The following is a 22,801-nucleotide window of genomic DNA, read 5'->3' on the forward strand; positions in this document are numbered from 1 at the left end:
GACTCACCTGTGTGTAGTCTTTGGTTGTATGAGCGGAACTGGTGCACCCATCTGCCCTCACTTCACTTTACTCACCAGTTTGTAGTGCAGCACCAGTCGAAGCCAAGCCATGTCTAACCTCCTCCTTTCTATGAAAAGAAAAATGTATGAAAAAAAAAACACGAACTACTCATTTCCAGTCAATGCTTCCGAAAAAGCCCAACCAGATGCTGTTGCTACGCTTCATGATGACAGTTAAACATTGAACTGGTGCCATTCCCTGAAGAACAACAACCAACCGACAGACCGACCACCCTCTTTCCGGCGGCGGTTCCCCCCTGTTTCATGGCAGGAAAACCGTTTTTTTTTTCTTTATATTATTATTATTATTATTATTATGCGTCTAACTTTTCTTTCCCACAGAATATAAAAGATTAGGGAGTTTGGGTGAGGAGAGAAGTACATCGGAAAGAGATCTCAGAGGATGTAGTCATTGAATGTTTGGGCTCTTGAGCAACCTCACGAACAATATCTCTACATGTTAATATCTTCACAGGAAATAATTACTACACCCATCTGCATTGTACATGAAATTCCAATCGAAGATGGACAACTGGACGTTGCTGTTAGTGTCTTAGCGAAGCGAACAACTGAAAAATCCATCTAGAATGTGGTTTCCAATGCCATATTGAATATATCATCGGAATCGCTTAATTTCCAGCAAGATCAATGTCAGAAGATGTCCGGAATCACTCTTCGGAAATGATTGGTGTAGTCTTAAGTGTTATCTGAGTCTTCGAGTCTGATCCCCAGAAACAATCTCACAAACATGGAACTTGCTGATGCTTTTGATCAAAGATGGACATTCGTGCATGTTTTTGTAACGTCGATGCTAATTTTTGTGGGATCTTGTGATTCAGACAATTATGATATCCTCGATCCACTTCAAAGGTACCATCTTCGCTGGACTGTAAACAGTCAGACTGAAACGATACTCTTCCGAGCCGAAGTACTAACTAAAGGTTATGTGGCTCTAGGTTTATCACCAAATGGCGGCATGACCGGAAGTGACATAGCCATAGGTTGGGTGAAAGATGGCGTGGCATACCTAAGAGTGAGTAATTTTTTGGTATTCATTTTATACTTATCCGTACAGCAACCTTCTTGTAAATCATGCATAGCAGTGTTTCTCAAAGTGTCTGTCGCGGCTCCTAGGAACGTCGCAGTGAGCTGGCGATATCGATGTGTGTGTGACTTTTCGGGCTTTGAAGTGATTCTTTTATGAAGGCACAATATCTATTAAACTATTCATGAGAGCTGCGGATAAACGATGAGTAAGGCAAGGGAGCCGCATATCACAAAAATTTGAGAACCAGAACCACTGATATATTATAGAGTTCATTGATTATAGAGTATCATTGTTATTTTTTGATGAGTCTTAGAAATCAGCAATCATAATAGAAATTACTTAAAACGAGTAGAATTGATTTTGTTGAAATTAGTTGAACGTAATCGATAAAATATTTGATGTTCATAAGTAATTATTAAATTCAATGTTATTTAGTAGATGCATCGATGTCAGACGCATAGAATTTTTTTTTCTTCTTATAAGGATTACCATTCTGCGAAGAATGCGATGCCATTGTTAGATACTCATCAAGACTGGGAACTTCTCGAAGGTTATGAGAATGAAACGCACACTATACTTTCTTTCCAACGAAAACTCGAAACCTGTGACAACGATGATTTCCCAATATCTGTGAGTAGATATTTATTTTTCATCTAAGAACAAACACTGTTATGAATAATGGTTCCTGTTTTCGTAAATATACATTAATAGGGTTTGTTTGTTTCAATTTTTTAAAGAGTAATACAGCCCGACTGATCTATGCTTATCATGAGGAGGATCCGATCTCGAATTCCATTGTATCATACCACGACAGATTAAAACGAGGAACAAAAAGTATCATGCTTCTTCAACCTCAAGCTGAATTAGAATATATACCAGCCGATGTCCAAGAATGGAAAGTCCAGCTACCAAATGTATGTTGGTTTGTTCTTCTTACTATTTATTAATCAACCAATTATAAATGTCATGGACTTTAATTTTTTGAATAATTCATCGTGTAAGTAGCGAGACCTCTCAATAGTGAACATGAATATGGTCGTCCGTGACCTAATAGCGATATTGGTTGCTCAAGAAGCTGGTAATAATTATAGAAAAATCGTAAATGTTGAAAAAGAGGTGTGCTGTGTCTAATGGGGTGACTTGGGTACAGATTTTTGACATTTTTTGTATTATCTCCCTTATAAAAATAAAAAATGTTTACTAAAAGTTGCACCATTAGAGAAAGAAGTTTTTCTCTGTGTTTTTATGCAAGGATATATGTTTTGCAACTTGGATATATGTTTTGCAAATTGCAACTGATGGCGGAGAAGAATGAATGCAAAGTCGTACCTAAGTCACCCCGTCAAGTGGGGTGACTTGGGTACACACTCTCTATTACCTTGATATTTATCGAAGCGTGTTTCCATCTCAACCACTGGAAATAATTGATAAAAAAGACAGATAAAAAAGTATAAATACATAAATTTGGTTTTTATTACAAATATTTAATTATTGAAAATTATTCTGTTATGTCTACAATGTAAATCTGCCTAGTCAAACGTGCCTGTCTTTTTTTGGAGGATTTATCTTTGGGTGTCAATAAATAATTCATTTAGAGTTATCCTTAATTGTTAAGACAGAGTAATCCATCATTCATGCATCATCCTTCATCAAACTGTTCCGTAGTAGGATTAGAACAACAACATCACAAGAGGCGAAGGAGCATCGATTTCGAAATCTTTTAGCATAAATAAAAGGCGCTGTCTTTTTCCCCTTTTTTTTCTCTTATATACGGTTTATTTATTTATTTTTGGTTTTACTATGATTAGTACTACTGGTTGGAGCCTCCTTAGGGTTTAGACCCCTGTTTCCCAACGTGAGGCCCACGCCCCACAAACAGGCAATTCGATTTTTAAGGGGGGTAATTTGAGTTTTTCTATAAAGACTTAGAACCTTCTGAACTCCCTTCATTTTTTGATATCAGTTCAAATTTTTAAACAATTTATTGATGGCTTTTTTTTTTATTTTTCTCTATCGGTGGAAGGGATTTGATTAAGAGTTCTTTTGATGCTTTGTGTCCAACAAAAAATTTGTGCCAGTAAGATAAGGTCCACGAACCCCCCTGTGCGAGGAACCCTGATTAAGAGAGAGAGAGAGAGAGCGAGAGAACCACTGCTTTTGACTTAGGCCGAGATTACACTATAAAAGTTTGATAAAATCCCTTTTATAAAACTTGAAAAATCCTGCCAATAAAGCTCATAGGTTACGTTTGAGTAAATGCAACTCATAATCTTACTGGTTGAATTTTTCAAATTTTATAAAATAACTTTTAGAAAACTTTTATAGTGTAATCCCGGCCTTAGTAAAAGTAGACAAAAATGGGGAGGGGGCAAAGACCCCTTGTTTTAAAATATAAAGAAGCAAAGCAAAAACTAATGATTCTACATAAAAAAAAAAAAATCTTTGTTATGAAACTGAAGTTTCACCGGCGGGGGGGGGGGGGGTGATACCCTCAGAAAAATTACGGGAGACAACTTAATTTCTGATATGATTTGGTGGGCATGGTCTAAAGAAGGTTGGGAAACACTGGTTTAGACCACAGTTTCCAAAACGTTTTGTTAAATCACCCTCAACTCAAGCGAACCCATATGATTCTATGTTATACCCTGGACCATTCCATTTTTAAATTTTTTCAGTTAAATTTATTTGTGATAGAAAATAATTTTTTACTGATTAATTGCTCTTCCTAGGCAGAGCCGCAACTAGATACGTTGTCACCCGGGGTCAAGCCAGAATTTCGGTATCCCTTGCTTCTAGAAAAAGCAGTTAAAGGGTGAATTTGACTACCCTTCTGGTCCAGCGCCAGGTGACCAGAACCACATGCTCCCCCTAGTTGCGGCCCTGTTCCTGGGAACCTCTTTTTCACCCCCCCCCCCGGCATGTGAATAATCAGTTTATTTAATCAATACCTGTTTTTCATTTATTGCGTGCTGATCTCCCCCCCCCCCCAAAAAAAAAAAAAATCCCGTGGATTCCTGAACTGATTTCAAAGCATCGTAAAGTACTGTGGCACACCGATTGAGAATCGCGTTTCAAGATATTTTGCTGATTATTTTCGTTTCCTTCCAACGAAATACGATACCAACGAAACACATGGGCATGGAAGACTACAGTGCTAAAACTTTTTTTTTTGTCTTATAACCACAAGGGAAGATAGACGTGAAAAGCTGAAATATTGGGAGGTGTACTCGGTCCTATGGTCCCAGCACAAAATTACGCCTATGTGAATTTGTCTTATGACTAACGTTCTAGGTGAAATTCAATTGTCTTTCGACTAAAGTTCTAGTTTGTGTGAATTCAATTTCTAAAATTCCTAACAATGGAAACATAATGCCAGTTTTGCCGCTGTGGTGGTCGAGTGGTTATAGTGACGGACTCGCGATGCGAGGATCCGGGTTCGAACCCCACAGTGGTGGTCGGCTGAAGTTGGTTTTCTGTGGTTCCCACCTTCAAGGCGCAAATGCGAGCCGATCTCCCCGTTAAAAAGTCTCGCCACAGAGAGCAACAGTCCTACAACGATAAAATCATTCAATCATAACACTTCACTCATAGTTAGAAAAACTGGTGGCAGATGGCAGCACTACACATAACAAGCATTACAGAGAAACAAAAACTTCACGTCAGGTTTCACTACACGTACACGCACATTCCCGCATGTACCGATTCGTTGGGGGTTCCGCAGGGGGGGGGGGTGTAGCAGTAGTAGGTAGGGCCTCCAAAAAATGGCTCGGGGATCCATGATGTTCTTAAGTCAGCCACCTCGTTGGGCAATTTGCCTGTTGTGGTGTTGTATTTGATTCTTTTCATTAGGATTCAATCTGCAATAGACACGACAATGTATTTCTCAATTCAATAGCCAAACAGAATCTTTAACACACAGTCTCGATCACGGCTCCCACAAGGGTGGGGCTAGCAGGACTGCAGCCTTGGGGCCCGAGATAATTAAATTTATTTTTTGCTTTTTCATACTATAAATTCACTACAGAATGGCCTGTGAAAAATCTAGGTTAAAAACCTGCCAAAAATCCCAGCTTAGGAGCCCTGCTCCATGATGTGGGGGGCGGGGCATGATCTTAATATCCATCATAATTTTATTCCTGAATGTTCTCGAAAGATGAAAAAGATGCCTTTGGCTCCGAGGGATTAGTAAAATAATCGTTCTTAAGTTATTTTACGTTTTTTACAATCCAATAACTTTCGATGATTATTTCATTAAAAATGTGTATATATTTATAGAATTTCAAACTGTGTGTTAAACTCGACAGTTTACTGAACTCTATTTTTTAGATAACGATACCAGATGAAGTAGATACTGCTTATTGGTGTAAAATCGTTAAGGCACCAACGCTCAATGGAAAACATCATGTAATAAAGGTACTGTCGAAGACATGACTTATTCATCTTTGAGTTTTCAGTGCATTTGCACATGAATGATGATTGACCGATTGTTTTTTCTCCAATATAGATAGCTCCTCTTGTGTCCAATGAAAGTTTGCCATTTGTTCATCACATGGTGCTTTACCGGTGTTTAGGAGCAACTTCCAGGGAACTTGAACCTCACGTCCATCATATAGGTCATCAATGTTATGTGCCGGGTACGCCTGACACATACGCAAAATGTGAGAGCGTATACGCTGCGTGGGGAGTTGGAGCTCGAGTAAATCTCAATTTTTTTTCATTTTCTTTCATATTTAAACAAAAATGTGAAACACTTTCATAAATTTCCATTGCAACTACAAAACACAGTTTCATTTCTGTATTGTAGGCAATGGTTATACCTCCTCAAGCTGGACTTCCTTTGGGAGACAGAGCAAACATCTATTTCTTACTAGAAATTCATTATGACAACACGAATTTCAAATCAGGTGAGAGTTTGGTATTTATTGCTCATGTATAAAAATGTATTATGTAGGGCAAGTAACTATATAGGATTTTCTCCACCCCACAATTTTACAATTCGATAATTTTATAACGTTGTTCTTTGTTCCCACCTAAAATTGTCACCCCTCCTAAATTTTGCCACCCGGGGCAGTTACCCCCTGCCTCCCTCTAGTTCTGGCCCTGTATTATGAAATTTTGTGTGGGAGTTATGATGGAAATTTTGAGTTACGGAATATAAAGGTGAATCTATAACCTTAATTAATCCTGGTCCTCATTTTTTTGGATTTTCTACGATAATGTTTGCAATAATAAATACGTGTTATTATTTGATAGGCATTATTGATCAGTCTGGTTTCCGAGTCCACTATACCTATCAACTTCGCCGATACGATGCAATGACACTTATGATAGGTGCTGCAGTGGATCCTTGTCTGGTGGTACCACCTGGACAGAAACGTTTCATCGTGGCTGGTCACGCTGATCCGAACTGTCTGGGACCTGTAAGTATTGTAATACTGTATTTTCGAATGATAAGTACGTAATTAAAATCTTACTGACTGGTACAAAACGAATGTAGTTATAAACAGTACGTATTTTATTTCGAAATCTAGTTATCGAAAAAAAGTGAAAGATATTACGTTTTTCTCCTCAATTTAGACGAGATAATTGATTAATGTGATTATTGGAATACTGAACTGTAGATTGGATTTATAATGAATAGGGATGGTCCGATTAATCGAGCCGGTTAATCGATCAATTGTTAATGGCAGTTGAGTTAATTCGATTAAAATTTTTATTAAAAGTTTATGAATTAACTTGATTTTTTTTGAAAAAACCGATTAGATGTCATGAATCATGTTCTATACTGAGCATCTTGGATAAGTGACCATATTCAAAATATTTGAATCAATATTTTCATGATATTAGATTTAACGGAACTTGATGATTTCAGTTTCAAATTGAGTTTGATGGGAATTTTAGAAGACAAAACCAAAATTTATTGTTTCCACTACGACCAGACATTTTCCGTATTCTTGGAAGAACCTCAGCTCATCTTCTCACAAGTACCATTCGAGAGAAGTTTCTGGGCAAGCATGCAACAGTATAATCGAAAGTAGTTTCGAAATCAGTGAATAATAATCAAAAATAACCGATTTCTTTTAAAAAAACAAGATCCAAGTAAAGAAATTACAGGTTTCGACAATTATTTTCAGCATATTAAATTGCTGGAAGCGGGCAGCCTTAATTTCTTAATCTATTCCTATATTTGTTTACATGTACAGTATATGTGAGTGAGATATCAATAAAATATATTTTTATACCATCTTAATATTATATGATCACAAAAAATATTCGATTAGAATTCGATTAATCGATTAGAATTCGATTAATCGATTAGAATTCGATTAATCGATTAAAAGTTTTTGATTAACCAGTTGAAAATTTTAATAGATTCCCAGCCTTAATAATGAATCATTTTGATTACTATTGAATTATATATATATATATTAATGTTTAGAATTTTTTTTCGTAGGCGCTTCCGGAAGATGGGATCAAAGTATTTGCCGTATTTCTACATTCTCATTTATTAGGTATACAACACAAATTTTATTAATTTTGATATCATGCCCACGAACAGCTGTTGTTATCCCCTTGTGTTGAGTCTCAAAATGTCGATTATAAATTCAGACCTCATTTTAATTAATGTAATGATTATTCGAGCCGAATTATTCTCTCAACGGACTATAGGCGAATTAAAACAACGGTGCGTACACCATATTAAATACCATAATAACAGACATGGGGGCCAACTAAAGACTTGCTAAAGTTATAACGATTATTACAACTTAAGTTATTGCTTGATTCTTTTACGATATATAAATGTACTAAAAAATAAATATAATATAAGGCACCCTCGGAAAAGTTTGGCCTAAGAATTCATCTCTAAGGTGTAGGGATCTTGACCACAGCACTATTTAAACTTTTCCCGTACAGGGCGAGACAATTGATTAAGAGATTATTTTAGGCCTGTATTACACTATAAAAGTTCTTTTATAAAACTTGAAAAATTCAACCAATAATATTATCAGTTGTATTTGCTCGAATGTAACCTATGAGCTTTATTGGTTGGATTTTTTAAGTTTTATAAAAGGTATTTTATCAAACTTTTATAGTGTAATCCCGGCCTTAGACGTTTTTACTTCTTATAAATCTCTCGTATCCTATGGAAAATTAAGTATTTTTCAAAAATCATTACCACATGAATTAAGAGAATATTTATAATAAAGTATTTTACCGGCTTTTTCCCAGTGTGTTTCCGGAAATTACAAGACAGAAAACATGATATTACGTGTGACATTATAATACAGTATCTATATATGTCAGAAGTAGGGCACCAGGTCACAAAAGGGAAATTTGACAGGAGAGCCGTTTAAAGATTTTTCTTTAGTACTGCATGTTTTTTTATGGAGCTCGATTGTTTGATAAAGTGAATATGTAATTAAAAGAGAGTGACTCTCCTATTTCTGTTATTTATTCAAATAGGATTTGATGTCCTATAGGCTCACCTATGCGTAGTGTAACAAAAGTACTGCAAATTGACAGCGTTATCCCAATATTGACGAAAATGATCATAGTACCCTTAACCTCCTGCACACAGATATGAAATTTTGTAGCACTGACGTTTGCCCTCTATATTGAATAACCATTTGATCCTTTATGTCGCACCATGTTAATTTCTGCACACGAGGGCTAATTAGACCAGTACCTATACAATTTATTGCCAATTCCGAACCACAAACGTTCAACATTTTTGCTTTTTTATACTCACCGAGAGGTTGGTGCGCTAACTCCTCGATGTGGGACTCCGTGCTGTAGCAATCTTTTCTGTGGTCATGTTATTGCCATTTCTGATTTACCTCTGCGTCAGAAAAGTTTCTGACAAGAACGCAGGGCCAGCCCTAGAGGGGGCCAGGGGGCAACTGCCACAGGTAACATAATTTAGGGGCGGCAGTTTTAAGTGGGAACAAAAAACACTATTATAAAATTATCGAATTTTGAAGCTTTAGGGGCGGCAAAAATGCTTGTTTCGTCCCTGCAAGGACGAATAGGATATCGAACTCGCGATACCTCTATAACATCCTTTGATAATTTAGGTGAGTATCTTATCGATCTGGGCCACCACGCCCTTCAATAATCAGCGATAAATATTATTATACGTCGAGGGTTCTATGATTTACTGTTAAATTATTTTCCATCAAATATTTCCGAAATTTCCAAGTAGCAGACTTTTAGTAATCGTGACATTCAAGAATTTTTATGGTCATTATTGCAAGCTGCATACTTTATGAACTTTATTAGCTCGACAATACCCAGGTGCCAGGTCACCACAGTGACTAGAATATCTGTATTAGTGCCTAGAATTTTCCATATATGTTATTGCTAAATTAAAATCAAATGATGACATGAAATTTTCTGATTTCATGACAGTGCGTTTATCAAGCATGGAAAAGGAAAGTTCTGGAAAGTCGAAAAAACATAAGCCATAATTTAGGACCGTTTTTCTTGAGACGGTATGCTATGTAAACTAGGCTTGGATCCTCAGAAATTTGGCTGGCACCTAAATTTTTTTCTATTTGTCAAGCCCTGCTCTATGTTATACTTCTGTTCTTTCATAGGACGGCAGATGAAAATTCGACACTTTCGAAATAACTCTGAGTTGCCACCACTGGCCGCAGACATGAATTATGATTTTAAATATCAGGTAAGCCTATAAACATCTCCAAGTTTACGTTTTTTGAATTAATTAATTTATCAATCAACCTGCGTTAATATACTTCAACTTATTTCAAAACACAAGAATTTCAGATAATGGTATGTAAAGTAAACTTCGTAATGATGAAGAACAATTTTATTTTGTGTTTAATCCCTTTAAATATTTACAGGAATATCGCTATTTGCCCAAAGAAGTAACTGTGCTACCCGTGAGTATTCTTTCTTTGTAGGTACAATATTTATAGTCATCAGTTATTAGTCATGTGAGATAAATAAAAAATTTCAGCTTATCTAATCTATTGCTGATAGAAAGAGGCTAGTTATTTTATATAGGAAATAATATGAAAAAACATAACTATATAATGTATTTATAAATGTTTTGTGAAATATATGTTTAAATACGTGTTATGCAGTCGACGCTCGTTTTTACGAACCCGTACAGACGTAAAAGATACTGTAGTTCATAAAATCGAAAGTTCGTAAATGGGAAGGACGTTTAAACCAATAGCTAATAGTATATTGTTTGAGACCAGGAAATTAGTTCGTATATTGGGGATCGTAAAATCAAGCGTCGACTGTAATATAAAAATAAAATGATGAATATCTCATCATCATAATCAGAGCCGTAGTGTGCCTTCTTGGGGCCCCCCTTCAAATTACTATGCTCAGAAAAAGAAGGGGCATGTCCTCCCTCCTCCTCTTCTAATTTTGCAGATTATTTCAAACAAGAAACTGTCAAAAAACTGCAAAATAAGTGTACTTTTTTTTGTGGGGTGCACATTTTTCTCGGGCTCCAGGGCATTGCTCCTCTTGCCCGAACCTAGTTACAGACCTGAACATATTTATTGCCACTCGATATACATTTATCATGCTGTAGTGAGTAATTCATTTTTTACACATATAAAAAACGAATTAAATACTTTATTAAAAAGTCTTTATCTACCTCTTAAACCCTTTATCCACCATGATACAGGGTGATCAGCGAATAAGCCCTTATTTCAAAATTGAATATCTCTACAACAAAGATCAATAGAATTATGCGGTAAACGGTACGTTTATTAGCAAAACTAAGAATGTTGTACAGAAATTTCGAAAATTTAGTTTGTTTTTTAATTTTTTAAAATTTAAAAAAAAAACAAAACTGGTGATTTTGGAGTAAATCCTCATTTGTGTGAAGAGAAACCACTGCATTCGCCTAAAGTTACTGCATGGGCTGCGGTATGCGCCAGAGGCAATATCGGCCCCTTCTTCGTGCGAGAAATGATTACTACTGAACGTTACGTTACAATTTTGGAACAATTGTCAGCACACATGGCACATACCGCAGCCCATGCAGTAACTTTAGGCGAATGCAGTGGCTTCTCTTCACACAAATGAGGATTTTCGGAACCCCAAAATCTCCAGTTTTGTTTGTTTTTTTTTTAATTTTAAAAAATTAAAAAAAAAACTAAATTTTCGAAATTTCTGTACAACATTCTTACAGTTTTGCTAATAAACGTACCGTTTACCGCATAATTCTATTAATCTTTGTTGCAGAGATATTTAATTTTGAAATAAGGGCTTATTCGCTGATCACCCTGTATGAAAAATAGAATAAGAGTAAAATGATGATAAATTTAAAATAAAATATAGCTTTAATCATAATGATAAATAATTATTATGTAAATTATTTGGTAAGTCATTTTAGTTCTAACTGAAGAAAAATTAAAGAAAAATACTGTTTTTTAAACAATAAGTTAGAATAAAATAAATTATCTAACACGGTATTTTAAAGTACCGCCATTAGATAAAGGGATAATATATTAATATTACACATGTAATTTTCAGAAACAAATTTTATTAAAAATAATTTATCACACAGAAATTCATAATGAGGCGCTATCGATTATGATAGTCTGTGGACTGTATGAAAAAGACTTATTGATGAATTTTGATCTAAAGAATTAGAGAATTATTTTTTCAGCATTCCATAAATTTTTATTTAATGAAGGCATGATTCGTGGCTAAATTGAATTGGCTGAATTCGATCACTTGTTAGTTTCAGCCAATCAAGCGTTTATTACACGTTTATGATTCGACGAACTCCAGAGAATAATTTTGTTTTTTAGTGGAACTACATAGTACCGTTATCATTGTTCAAAAGTTAATAGTTAGCCTATACCCCCGGATATTGCGTGCGTTTACATAAAAGATAAAACTTCATAAAATGATTTGTCAGCGCCATCTCTTGAGCATATATATAACTGAAGACAGTCTGATTTGACGTCAATCAATTTGATTGACGTTTTCGTCCCTTTCGTCAATATTTTACTATGTATTTTCACCAGTAAATGCTAGAAATTATTTTGAAGGAATGTTTAATTGTGTGATTTCAATAATGTTATGTGAGTCTTATTCATTGTGTGAAAACAACTGACGTCATGTAAAAGAACAATTAATTTTGTATCAGCATGTATCAGAAGCCACTAGGGGTACTGCTATTTTGGATTTAGTTCTTACTAGTTCTGAGGATCTAGTTGAACATGTTTCGGTGGGGGAAGAGTTTTCTTCCAGTGATCATCGTATCGTCAGATTTCACTGTAACTTTTCCTCGGGTAAGGTTGATAACAAAAGATTGGTTCCTTGTTTTCGGAGAACTAACTTTGATGTTTTGCGAAGAAGGTTAGCGGAAGTTTTCAAAGACCGGTTGGAATCAGTAGGGGTGGTAAGTCAATGGGAAGAATTTAGTACGAAGCTGTCCTCTGTTTTGCACGACGTCATACCCTTTGTTCGAAAAAAGCGTGTTTGTACATCACACCCTCTATGGTTCACGGATAGCGTGCGGAACCTTTATCTTGAAAAGAAAAGAGCATTCAGAGAGTATAAAAGTGGACGAGGTGACCTATCATTGTTTACTGATAAAAGAAGACTGTTGAAGAAAGCGATAAGGGATAGTAAAAAGCAAGTTGAATCTAGGTTGGCAGATAACATTGGCTCTGACCCAAAATCATTTTTTCGATACGTCAATAATGGATGTAAGGGGACAGTTGGCCCCCTCTCGATAGGAGGCTCAAAAGTAGAGAGCAATGTAGGCATGTGTAGTGCTTTCAATGACTTTTTCGCGTCGCTTTTTAATGGAGATAATGATATTCGATATACGGGTGTTGCATGGGGTAATAAAACGCTCAACGATATTCAAGTGGAAGACGTGGAGGTCCTAAATCTTCTAAGAAATGTATGTGCAAGCAAAGCACCAGGACCAGATGATATCTATCCCAGGGTTCTCAGGGAAGGTGCTAATGAATTGTTGGGGCCAGTCGCACAGATATACAGGAGTAGTGTTGCTGAGGGTATCGTCCCGAGAGATTGGAAACTGGCTAACGTTGTTCCGATATTTAAGAAGGGTAGTAGAGAAGTGGTGTCTAATTATCGTCCAGTGAGTTTGACGAGCTCCCTCTCGAAAATTTTGGAAATTATCATCAAAAGGCAGTTTGTGAAGTGGATAGACGAGAATAATGTATTGTCGGATAATCAGCATGGGTTCAGGAAGGGGAAGTCATGTGTAACTAACCTCCTTTGCTTCTATGATTACGTGACTAAGGCTTTGGGTAAGAGCAAAAATGTCGACGTTGTTTACCTTGATTTCCAGAAGGCATTCGATCGGGTCCAACATGGCAAACTCTTGAAGCGTTTACACGAGATTGGAATAGGGGGCAACTTGCTGAATTGGATAGAATCGTGGTTAAGAGATAGGTCGCAACGAGTTATGGTGAACGGGGAATTCTCTGGTTGGACAGACGTCACAAGTGGAGTTCCTCAGGGAAGTGTCCTTGGCCCCATACTTTTTTCACTTTTTATCGATAAACTCGATCAGGGTATCGATGGAATTACTAGCAAATTCGCAGATGATGTGAAGCTAATGGGGATAATCGGGAATGAAAGCGATAGGGAGTTGCTCCAGACCAACTTAAACAAGATTGCAGCATGGGCAAATGAATGGAGCATGACGTTTAGCGTAGATAAGTGCATGGTCGCTCATTTTGGTTCGAACAACCAACGGTTCTCTTACGAGTTGAATGGTGTCACTATCCCGGATGCAACTAGAGTCACCGATTTGGGAATTCTCATTGACGAGCGACTTAAGTTTTCTGAACATTGTTCAGCGGTTGTCAAAAAATCGAATAGAATGCTTGGTCTCATTTTCAAAAAGGTCTCTTCGCGTTCTCCTAAAGTCATTCTTCCTCTTTTTCGAGGCTTAGTTCGTCCTGGACTGGAGTATGCTGTAAGGTTTTGGAGACCATACCTACAGAGGGACATAGACTTGGTTGAAGGGGTGCAGAGAAGAGCTACGCGTGTCCTTATTGGCACACAGGGCTTGAGTTATGAAGAAAGACTTCATTTTTTGAATATGTTTACATTGGATGAACGCAGGTGTCGAGGAGATATGATCGAAGTGTTCAAAATTTTCAATGGGATGGATAGGATGGACCATGAACTTTTAGTACACCGCCAATCGACTGCTTTTACAAGGGGACACCAGTATCGATTGGTGAGGGACAATGCAAGGTTATGGTGTCGCAGGGAATTTTTCTCCAATAGGGTTGTTAATAAATGGAATAGCTTACCCCCGGAGGTAGTAAATTGTAACACAATTGACACGTTTAAAAAGAAATACGATAAACATGTTGGGGTAAATCGAGAAGCTATCCATTCTTAGAATAAGACAACCATAAGTAATCTTTATGGGCATCGTATAATATTTTATCATGTGTATATATTGTTTGTAATTTGTGTTAATTGCATTTTTAATTGGGTTGCTGTATTTTTGAAACATATGACAACCATATTTTTATGGGCATCTTTTTATCAGCCACCTCGTTGGGCATTTTGCCTGTTGTGGCGTTGTATTTGTATTTGTATTTGTATTTGTATTTGTTTTTTGTTTAAAATAAATAATAAATTTTTATTACTTTTGTTTCACAGGGTGACCATCTTGTGATGGAATGTACTTACGATTCCACTAGTAGGAATCTTACTACTTTTGTAAGTATTTCAAGAGAATATACATTTTTAATGCATAATTTTACTTCAAGTTTTGAAAATTCATGCGCATTCATTTGGTCTAAGCAGCCTCTAGTAATTAGGGTTTGAGTACGTAGATATAATATATGTACTCCATCTATCTTTTTATAACCAATTAATAACAACCAGTTAATCTTATGTGTCTGCTTGGGTAGCTTGTGTCAATCACAGTGGCGTCTTAACAAGAAGGCAAGCCGGGCACTAGTCAAGATTCAAGCAGGACCTCCGAATTGTTGAAGATTTTCCTTAATATGCATATACAAGATCTTTAATGCATAAGTTGGGATCAAGAGGTCCAAAAAAAGTTTGAGCCCGATTCGTTTAGATGGTCCAGGTTAAAAAACAGACCACCACCCCACCCCCTGCATGCAAATCATATAGTGTTGACATTCATAACACGGAGGTCTTTTTTTTCCTCCGAAGGGTGGACTTGGAACAGGAGAGGAGATGTGTCTCGCCTTTATTCTCTACTATCCAAAAATCGCTCGCGCGAGAGCTCTAAGCAGTCCAACCTGCGATTTGGTAAAAAGTCTTGCTGGAATGGAAATAAGGTCAGTATAATTTAGTAAATTTTTATTATTAATATTTCGGGCGTGTACTGAACGCTAAATGACTCCAACGACTGCAAAGAAAGATCACGCAGACTGAACTGAGAATTTATGAGTCCGTGATATAACTCCAAAATGAGGGATTTACCAAGCTTTTTCTCAACACCAACTGATGGAGTTTTTGACCCACTAGATTTTTTATTTGGCCTACCAGTAAATATAAAAAATGTCCACTCGTGAGCAAAGACCTATTGTATTTCCTCTGTCGATGTTTATGACCTCTGCCACACTGTTGAATGCCCTTTCTCCAAAGTGGCCCACCAGTTTGAGTTTTTCATAAAATGGCCTTGGATTTACAGAACCCCAAGTATGTGACTACTTCGTTTAAGAGCCTTTGCGAAGTTGCAACGAAATAAGTCTCTTCCTGTTAGTCAAAACCAAGGCCGCAACTAGAGAGATGTAAGAAGATCTGATGCCACGTCCACTAGACTGAAAAGAGTCCCGAAAATTCACCTTTTAACCATGCATTCAACATTAGGGTGGGGAGCACCTAAACTTTGCTTGCCATGGCTGATAGTCATGATCAAGTCATGGTCAAAACCTCTCAGAGAGCATCAAACATGAATGTAAGCTGACATATAATGGTATTTCCATGCATTTTGATTGTTTTCAAAATACAGCTTTTTAACTCAAACATAATTTCAAATACGCACTGATACAGTTGCGTTCATAAAAAGTTGGACGACTTTATTTTTGCTAAAATATTTTAATATGAGTGGGTACAATCGGTATATAAAGCATACAGATTTGATTCTTACCTTCTAATAAAATACGTATCTGAAAATGGACCCGTAATCGAATCATGTACTTTGTTTATAACAAAAGTACTCGAACTTATAAGATAAAAAAAAAATCCGACGATTCACAAGAATTATCAAACCCTCAAAAATAAACCTAATAAATAACATATTTTTTAGTATTTGGCAGAATACCCAAATGGCTTTAATTATTGCACTGCATCTGCGGGACATTGAGTCCACCAAATCCGTCAAATTTTTGATAGGTATTTTTTCCATTCTTGCTGCAAAAATTGAAAATTTTCACCCAGATTAGAAAATTTCATAGCTTTACACCGACGTTTAATCACCTGCCATGGGTTCTCTATAGGATTTAGATCAGGTAACATCGATGGGCCATTTTAGAATTCTCATTTTTCTGGCGGTAAAAAAGTCGTGTTCCGGACTCTGCCACGAAGCTGGGCTGGAAGAGATCTCGGCAACGGGATAAGTCCAGTGGCAAAGTTCTGGCGTCATTCATTCGGCGGTAAACCACGACTACACAGACTTGGCTGTGTGCTTCGAATCATTTTCTTGTTGAAAAATCCATCCTCTCGAAGCATTTGAGTTCTGCCGTAGGGTAACATGTGTGCCTTTAGAATGTCCAAATATTGTTTTTGGTCCATCTATATTGCCACAATTATTATTATTATTATTATTATTACTACAACAACAACAACAACAATAATAATAATAATATTGTTTTGGCCCATGATGACTGTTATTCGCACCAAAGAACCAGCACCGGATAACCCAAAGAAGCCCAACACCATGATGTTACCACCACTATGTTTAACTGGAGGAAACAGAGCTCCAGTTGAATCACTGGTTTACTGGCTGCCTAATATATCATTGTTCACGCGATTCAAACACTTGGAACTTGTACTCGTCACTCCAAACAACCTTTGCCTATTGTTTGGGAGTCCAACTTTGGTGCTTCCGAGCAAAATCAAGTTGAGCCTTTCTATTCTTAGCAGAAATCAAAGGATTCTTTGTGGATCTTCGACCAAAAAGACGAGCTTCATAAAAAGGTAACTTGATTGCAGAGACACTGATAGAAACTCCATAAACTGGCTTAGAATTCATGGTTTATCTCCACTGCACTCTTCGTCGGATTCTTTAACGAATGCAGTTTTATCAAGCGATTGATTCTGGAACAAGTTTTTCTTGGGCGACCAGAACCAGACTTTATGTTTACCTCACCACGCACTTGAAACCACTTCCGAACATCCCATATTGTCGATTTTGGAACACTTAGAAGTTTAGCATCTTGGATGAGTTTAACGATGCGTTTTTTTTTTTGTTTCCAGAGAAATTTGTCTTTTACGAGGCATTTCCCTCACCTCCAAAGTTGCAAGAAAAATGATTTTAAATTAAAAAAAATTAAAAACAGCTCCAGAAACAAGAAAAATTCACACTGTCCGACTTTTTTTGAGCTTTGAATGAATTCCTTTCGGGGAGCAGCATATTATATACCCTTTCTTTTCCTATAAAATTAACTGAGTCGTAAGAGTTACGTAGATAGACCTCACACAACGTAGTTCCGATTTGCATAACATGATTTGCATTTCATTTAGAGGGAAAAAACCGATCGTCCGATCTTTTTGAACGCAACTGTATAATCGACAACGATGAAATTCCACGTATAGAAATTGTTCGTAATATTATACAGGGTGTCCTGTAAGTCCTAATGCGGCATTTACCTCATCAACCGTTCGTAGTAGAGGTATGGTCTCACACTTAAAAATGCTCACATACACATACACACACAAAATGTGTTCAATAATCACCCTATACGAGTTATGACAGTGAAAATACCGTGTTTCACAAAATAAAATAAAAAAATCTAAATTTTAATACGGTCTCTCTGTGTTCTAACTTTCAATTAGCTAGTTGTTGCCCTGTCTCTTCTGAGCCCATCAAAAAATCCCATGTTTTAACCGCAATATTCGCTGAGATATTTGAATTTAAAAAAATCTGAGAAAAGTTATGAAAGAACGGCAAAAACTAATGGACAACGCTCCTTTCCCTCATTTATGCTGTCCCAGCCTTTCTCAGATTTTTGAATCAGAACCGGTTTTGAACATTTTTCAAGTGCAATTGAATGATATTTTGATGATAAAAAATCGCTCCTCCCCTTCAGTTAGAACCCTAAAAAATCAGCCCCTTTTAGTTGGCGCCTTCTGCGGCAGCGTATTTTGGAGGATTCAAGATCCGGCCCTGTGAGATTATCTCGAATATTGCACGTAGAAACGTGAACATTCTTTTGTTGGGCTCAGGAGACACAGGGCAACCGTATAAAAATTTATATTCTTTATTTTGCGAAACACTGTATTCTCACTCTGGAAACTGGTACAGAGCTATTTTTGAACACATTTCGAGCATTTTCCAAATTGGAACCATACTTCTACGACGAACGGTTGATGCGATAAAGGCCGAATCAGGACTTACAGGAGACCCTGTATAGGGAGAGTTCAGAGGTTGAACTCATCAATTACATACTACTACACGTGACTTTCCACCTAGATTAGCCAATACAGCGTGCTATTATCAACCACCTGGTTGAGCCAGTATTGGGTAAGTTCAGCTGGTTTCTTTTGAGCCGTGGATATTTTTACCATTGAGATAATGAGTTCATCCCTGAGGGAACTATTATTGCGCAGCATGCCAGTGTACTTTATCAAGTTCCCTCTTTTTTCTCCCCAACAGATATAGCGTTGGCGCCGGTGTCGATGTTCCAATGCAACAATGTACACCTAGTCGTAAATCAAACGTTTCGTGGGAATTAAAATTGCATGAAAAGCAACAGCACACAAAACAAACAATAAATGAATGAATCAACTGAAAAATGGCTAAATAAATAAATCAACTGTCTGAAAGTTTCTTACTGTTACAAGGATATGCGTTTAAAAAATAAATATGTAGCAGTATTTCTCTCAGAACCTATTTCAGAAATTTACAATTTGTATTGTATAACAGTTTCTATTTCCATAACACACATCCATGAGTAATTTATTTTAATATTTTCTCGTTTGAATGTTTCGTACTTACGAATAGGCCAGAACAACCCGGTGAAGATTCGAATTACACATTTTATCAGCATTTTGATAGGAAAAATCCTTGGATATCCTCGAACTACATAAATATTGCCGAAGACGCTATGAGATATGGTTACCATCGATCGCAATGCTTCCTCGGCGATGGAATCAGATTGAAGGTAAGAAATATTTTAAATTATAGTGAAACCTCAGTATAATGATATTCTGTGGACCAAGAAAAAAATATCTTTGTAGAAGGATTATCGCTATATCGAGATGTAACATTACCATCATAGTTAGTAAAACTGGGGGCAGATGACAGCACTACACATAACAAGCATTACACAGAAACAAACTTTACGTCAGATTGCACTACACGTACACGCACATTCCCGCATGTACCGATTCGTTGGGGGGTTCCGCGGGGGGGGGGGTGCATGTGTGGTGTAGCAGTAGTAGGTAGGAGCTCGGGGATCCATGATGTTCTTAAGTCAGCCACCTCGTTGGGCAATTTGCCTGTTGTGGCGTTGTATTTGTATTTGTATATTTGTATGTGATACCAAATTTATGCTGCTCTTGGTGTCTCTTCTAAGTCGGCATTGTTAGTATCATCAAGTACTACCAGAAAAAATGCACTTATAAGTATTTATTAGCAACAACAAATTGTAACACATTAGTTAATTGACAAAATTCAGTTATATATTCTGCTCCTGTAAAGACGTTTACTGCACTACACTTTTGTGTACTACTCAAATTAGCTTCACGGTAACTACATTAACACTTTCAGGGGGCACGTTGCACAAAAAACTGATGTTATTAAGACGCTCTCAGTATATATAAAAAATAACCACGAGTTAGGAATTTAGAAATATATTAAAAGCGATTTTTAGCGAAATATAATGAAACATCGTTGTAGCGATTTCAAAATCTCTTCGAAAATATGGTTATAGTAGTAAAGGATATCGTTGTACCGAGAGGAGTTATAGTCATTACTCATTAGATTTAAGGCAATTCCAAACAAGATTTGAAAAATTATCGTTCTAGAGGGATTTATCGTTATATCTAGTACTAATATCATTGTAGCGAGGTTTCACTGCATTATATTCTATAAAGAATTATTTAATGCAGGGTTCTCAAACTTTTACAACCCGCAGCGCCCCCTTTCCCCATTCAATGTTTATCCGCGAGTCCCGCCGGCTCCCCAGAGCTGTTTAACAAAGAATCACTTCGAAAAACCTTTGACAGAGGCGCCGCGGAGGGTGACTAAATGTTGGAGGCGCACAGCTTGAGAACCCCTGATTTAAGGTATCAAAAGAAAGTTTTTTAAGCTCTTTCATTAAATTTGTTTTGTTTTTTTTATTAATTTTTTTACAGATGCCGGGTTTGATAACTTACCCAAAAGAACATGAAACATACGAAGAGCCCGACCGTTGTTCAAAGAAGTATTTGACAGACAATTGGTCAATAGAAAGTTCTTCTCAAAAATCAATGGCCAATTCAATAAAGCAAATAATCACAATAGACTCAATCGTAATGTATATCATTGTTTTGTTAATCATAAGAAAAGTTTAGTGTTCATCACTTCCAAGATCGAAATTTGTTGACGTCACGAGATCGTTTTTTTTCTTTGTTTTTCTGTGAGATTCGTTATTAAATTTTTGCATAAAAAGTTATATTCGTCAATTAATTCATTTTTATCGCATATACATGGCATTTCATGAAGAGTGTTCGAAAGAAATGAGAATTTAACAGTTGATTCGAAAATTAAAGTAAAATATGAAAAATGATCGGGCGAAAAAAGTTAAATTCAAGGGAAAAAAGCAAATATTTTATCGATCCCAATCATAAAAACTTTGATTACTAATATATGCGCTTCCGTTCTATTCGAAAAAAATTTACCCGTGACATTTTGGAAGTTGAATTCGTTAAGAAAAAATATCGATAACTTGAATTTTTGATTTTTGCTGCATTTTATTTACTTACTAGAATAACTCTGTAAAAAAAGAATATGGAAACAATCGTAAAAAGTGGCAAACGTCAAAAACTTCAAAATTACCGATTTCTCGGAGGGTTTTTCTTTAAATATTATGGAGTTTATTTTTTGGTATGATATGAGAGGTGCATACTTTACTTATTTATATTTTTGTTATTTACTATATTATTTTAGTTGTTTACTTTTTGTTGAAAAAAATATTTTCTTTGTTTAATGGCTATACCACACACACACAGTTTCCCAATTTTTTTTCCATCGCTCCCTTCTTCAGAAATTTGTTTTCCTCTCATCGCTCCCAATTCAAGCCAACCCATAGGATCCTATGCTATATCAGTAACTTCTACTTCTATATCGTCTCCCCCGGACCATTCCATCTCTCCAATGGGTGATATCGTCCACTTGGGGAAACACTGTGCAAGACGAACATAGGCGTACGCAGTATTTTCTCCAGGATGGGGGGGGGGGGGAGTATTTCAATTTTCTTTCTTCTGAAATGGAGCTTATGTTTTTCCTGCAAAATAACACGAGATTATATAGTACACTTGAACTCGGTTATAACGCGACGTGGAAGATTCCTCGAAATTTTATCGTTATAACCGAGGTATCATTACAACCGTGGTTGACGTTTTCAAGACCTTTTTGGACGAAAAATATTATTTTCGGACGAGGCAATCAAATACTTAGCATAAAGTTTTTATTTTATTTAATAGGGTGACACCAATTTGATCGAGAAAAATATGGGAAATAGGCAAAATTAATACGGGAAATCACTGATTCTCGCCAAACATGATGCCAAATGATGAGGAAATTACCAAATATTGTTTATAAGTTACCCTTGACGAGATAAAAAAAAAAATGCTACAACAACACTAAAATGTATTTCACGAAAAAAAAATTGAACTTGGCGAACGTATGAGATCAATATATTTATCGTCATATTCATTTTTACACAACTTATAAAATTATGTAAATTACCTTCATTTTTGATTCTAGGAAAGTGGGAATGAAAGCAAGCTTCGATGAAAAACTCGGGGCATTTTTATAAAAATAGTTGGAAAGAGGGCGAGATACAGAAATTTATTGTGTATGGGTCATATATATATTGTAGATATCAATGACTGAGAGTTCGAACAGCAAAAGTACAATAAATCTTTTTTTTTTTCAACGTTAGGTATAAATCAGTGTTTTCCAATGGGGGAGATGGAACGGTCCGGGGGTCAGTAGAACCTTTGGGTTTAATATAGGATCCTATTGGTTGACTTGAGTTGAAGTAGATGAGAAGACAAATTTTTGAAGAAGGGGCGATGACAAAAAATTGTGAAACTCTTATAAATAGAACAGCAGAAGAACATTTCCAGGATGTGATCAGCTCTAATTTTAAGAATTTCTTGGGAAAACGTCATTGAAACATAAACAAAATTTAGGAAAAATTTGTCACTATATCCAAAGTAATTGCTTTTCATCGACGTTATAAGAAAGGTTCATTAACATGATTCACTATGGTAATCAGTCCGGACTCCCAA

At 36.4% G+C, this 22,801-nt stretch overlaps 1 protein-coding gene across 1 annotated transcript; it reads left to right on the top strand.

Moving 5' to 3' along the window:
* The first annotated feature begins 73 nt into the window (after positions 1 to 73).
* LOC149084830 (DBH-like monooxygenase protein 1) lies at positions 74 to 20,966 on the top strand. Its single transcript, XM_089232571.1, has 14 exons — positions 74 to 1,093; positions 1,592 to 1,738; positions 1,846 to 2,022; positions 5,435 to 5,521; positions 5,613 to 5,804; positions 5,913 to 6,012; positions 6,362 to 6,528; positions 7,563 to 7,620; positions 9,706 to 9,791; positions 9,973 to 10,011; positions 14,765 to 14,824; positions 15,287 to 15,414; positions 19,305 to 19,464; positions 20,660 to 20,966. The coding sequence occupies exons 1-14, from the start codon at positions 809 to 811 to the stop codon at positions 20,855 to 20,857; spliced, it is 1,884 nt and encodes a 627-aa protein (XP_089088697.1). The 5' UTR covers positions 74 to 808; the 3' UTR covers positions 20,858 to 20,966.
* Positions 20,967 to 22,801: the final 1,835 nt, after the last annotated feature.

Source organism: Pholcus phalangioides, unplaced genomic scaffold, assembly GCF_987345545.1.
Source record: "Pholcus phalangioides strain wild (caught in Gottingen) unplaced genomic scaffold, Ppha-v1.0 ptg000007l_1, whole genome shotgun sequence".
NCBI lineage: Eukaryota > Metazoa > Arthropoda > Arachnida > Araneae > Pholcidae > Pholcus > Pholcus phalangioides.

Excerpts from the sequence above, each read along its gene's own strand:
- LOC149084830 (XM_089232571.1), top strand. The coding sequence starts at position 809 with ATGGAACTTGCTGATGCTTTTGATCAAAGATGGACATTCGTGCATGTT. Across the intron at positions 5,805-5,912 it reads CGTGGGGAGTTGGAGCTCGA|GCAATGGTTATACCTCCTCA; the intron begins GTAAATCTCAAT and ends TCTGTATTGTAG. Across the intron at positions 14,825-15,286 it reads GTAGGAATCTTACTACTTTT|GGTGGACTTGGAACAGGAGA; the intron begins GTAAGTATTTCA and ends TTTCCTCCGAAG.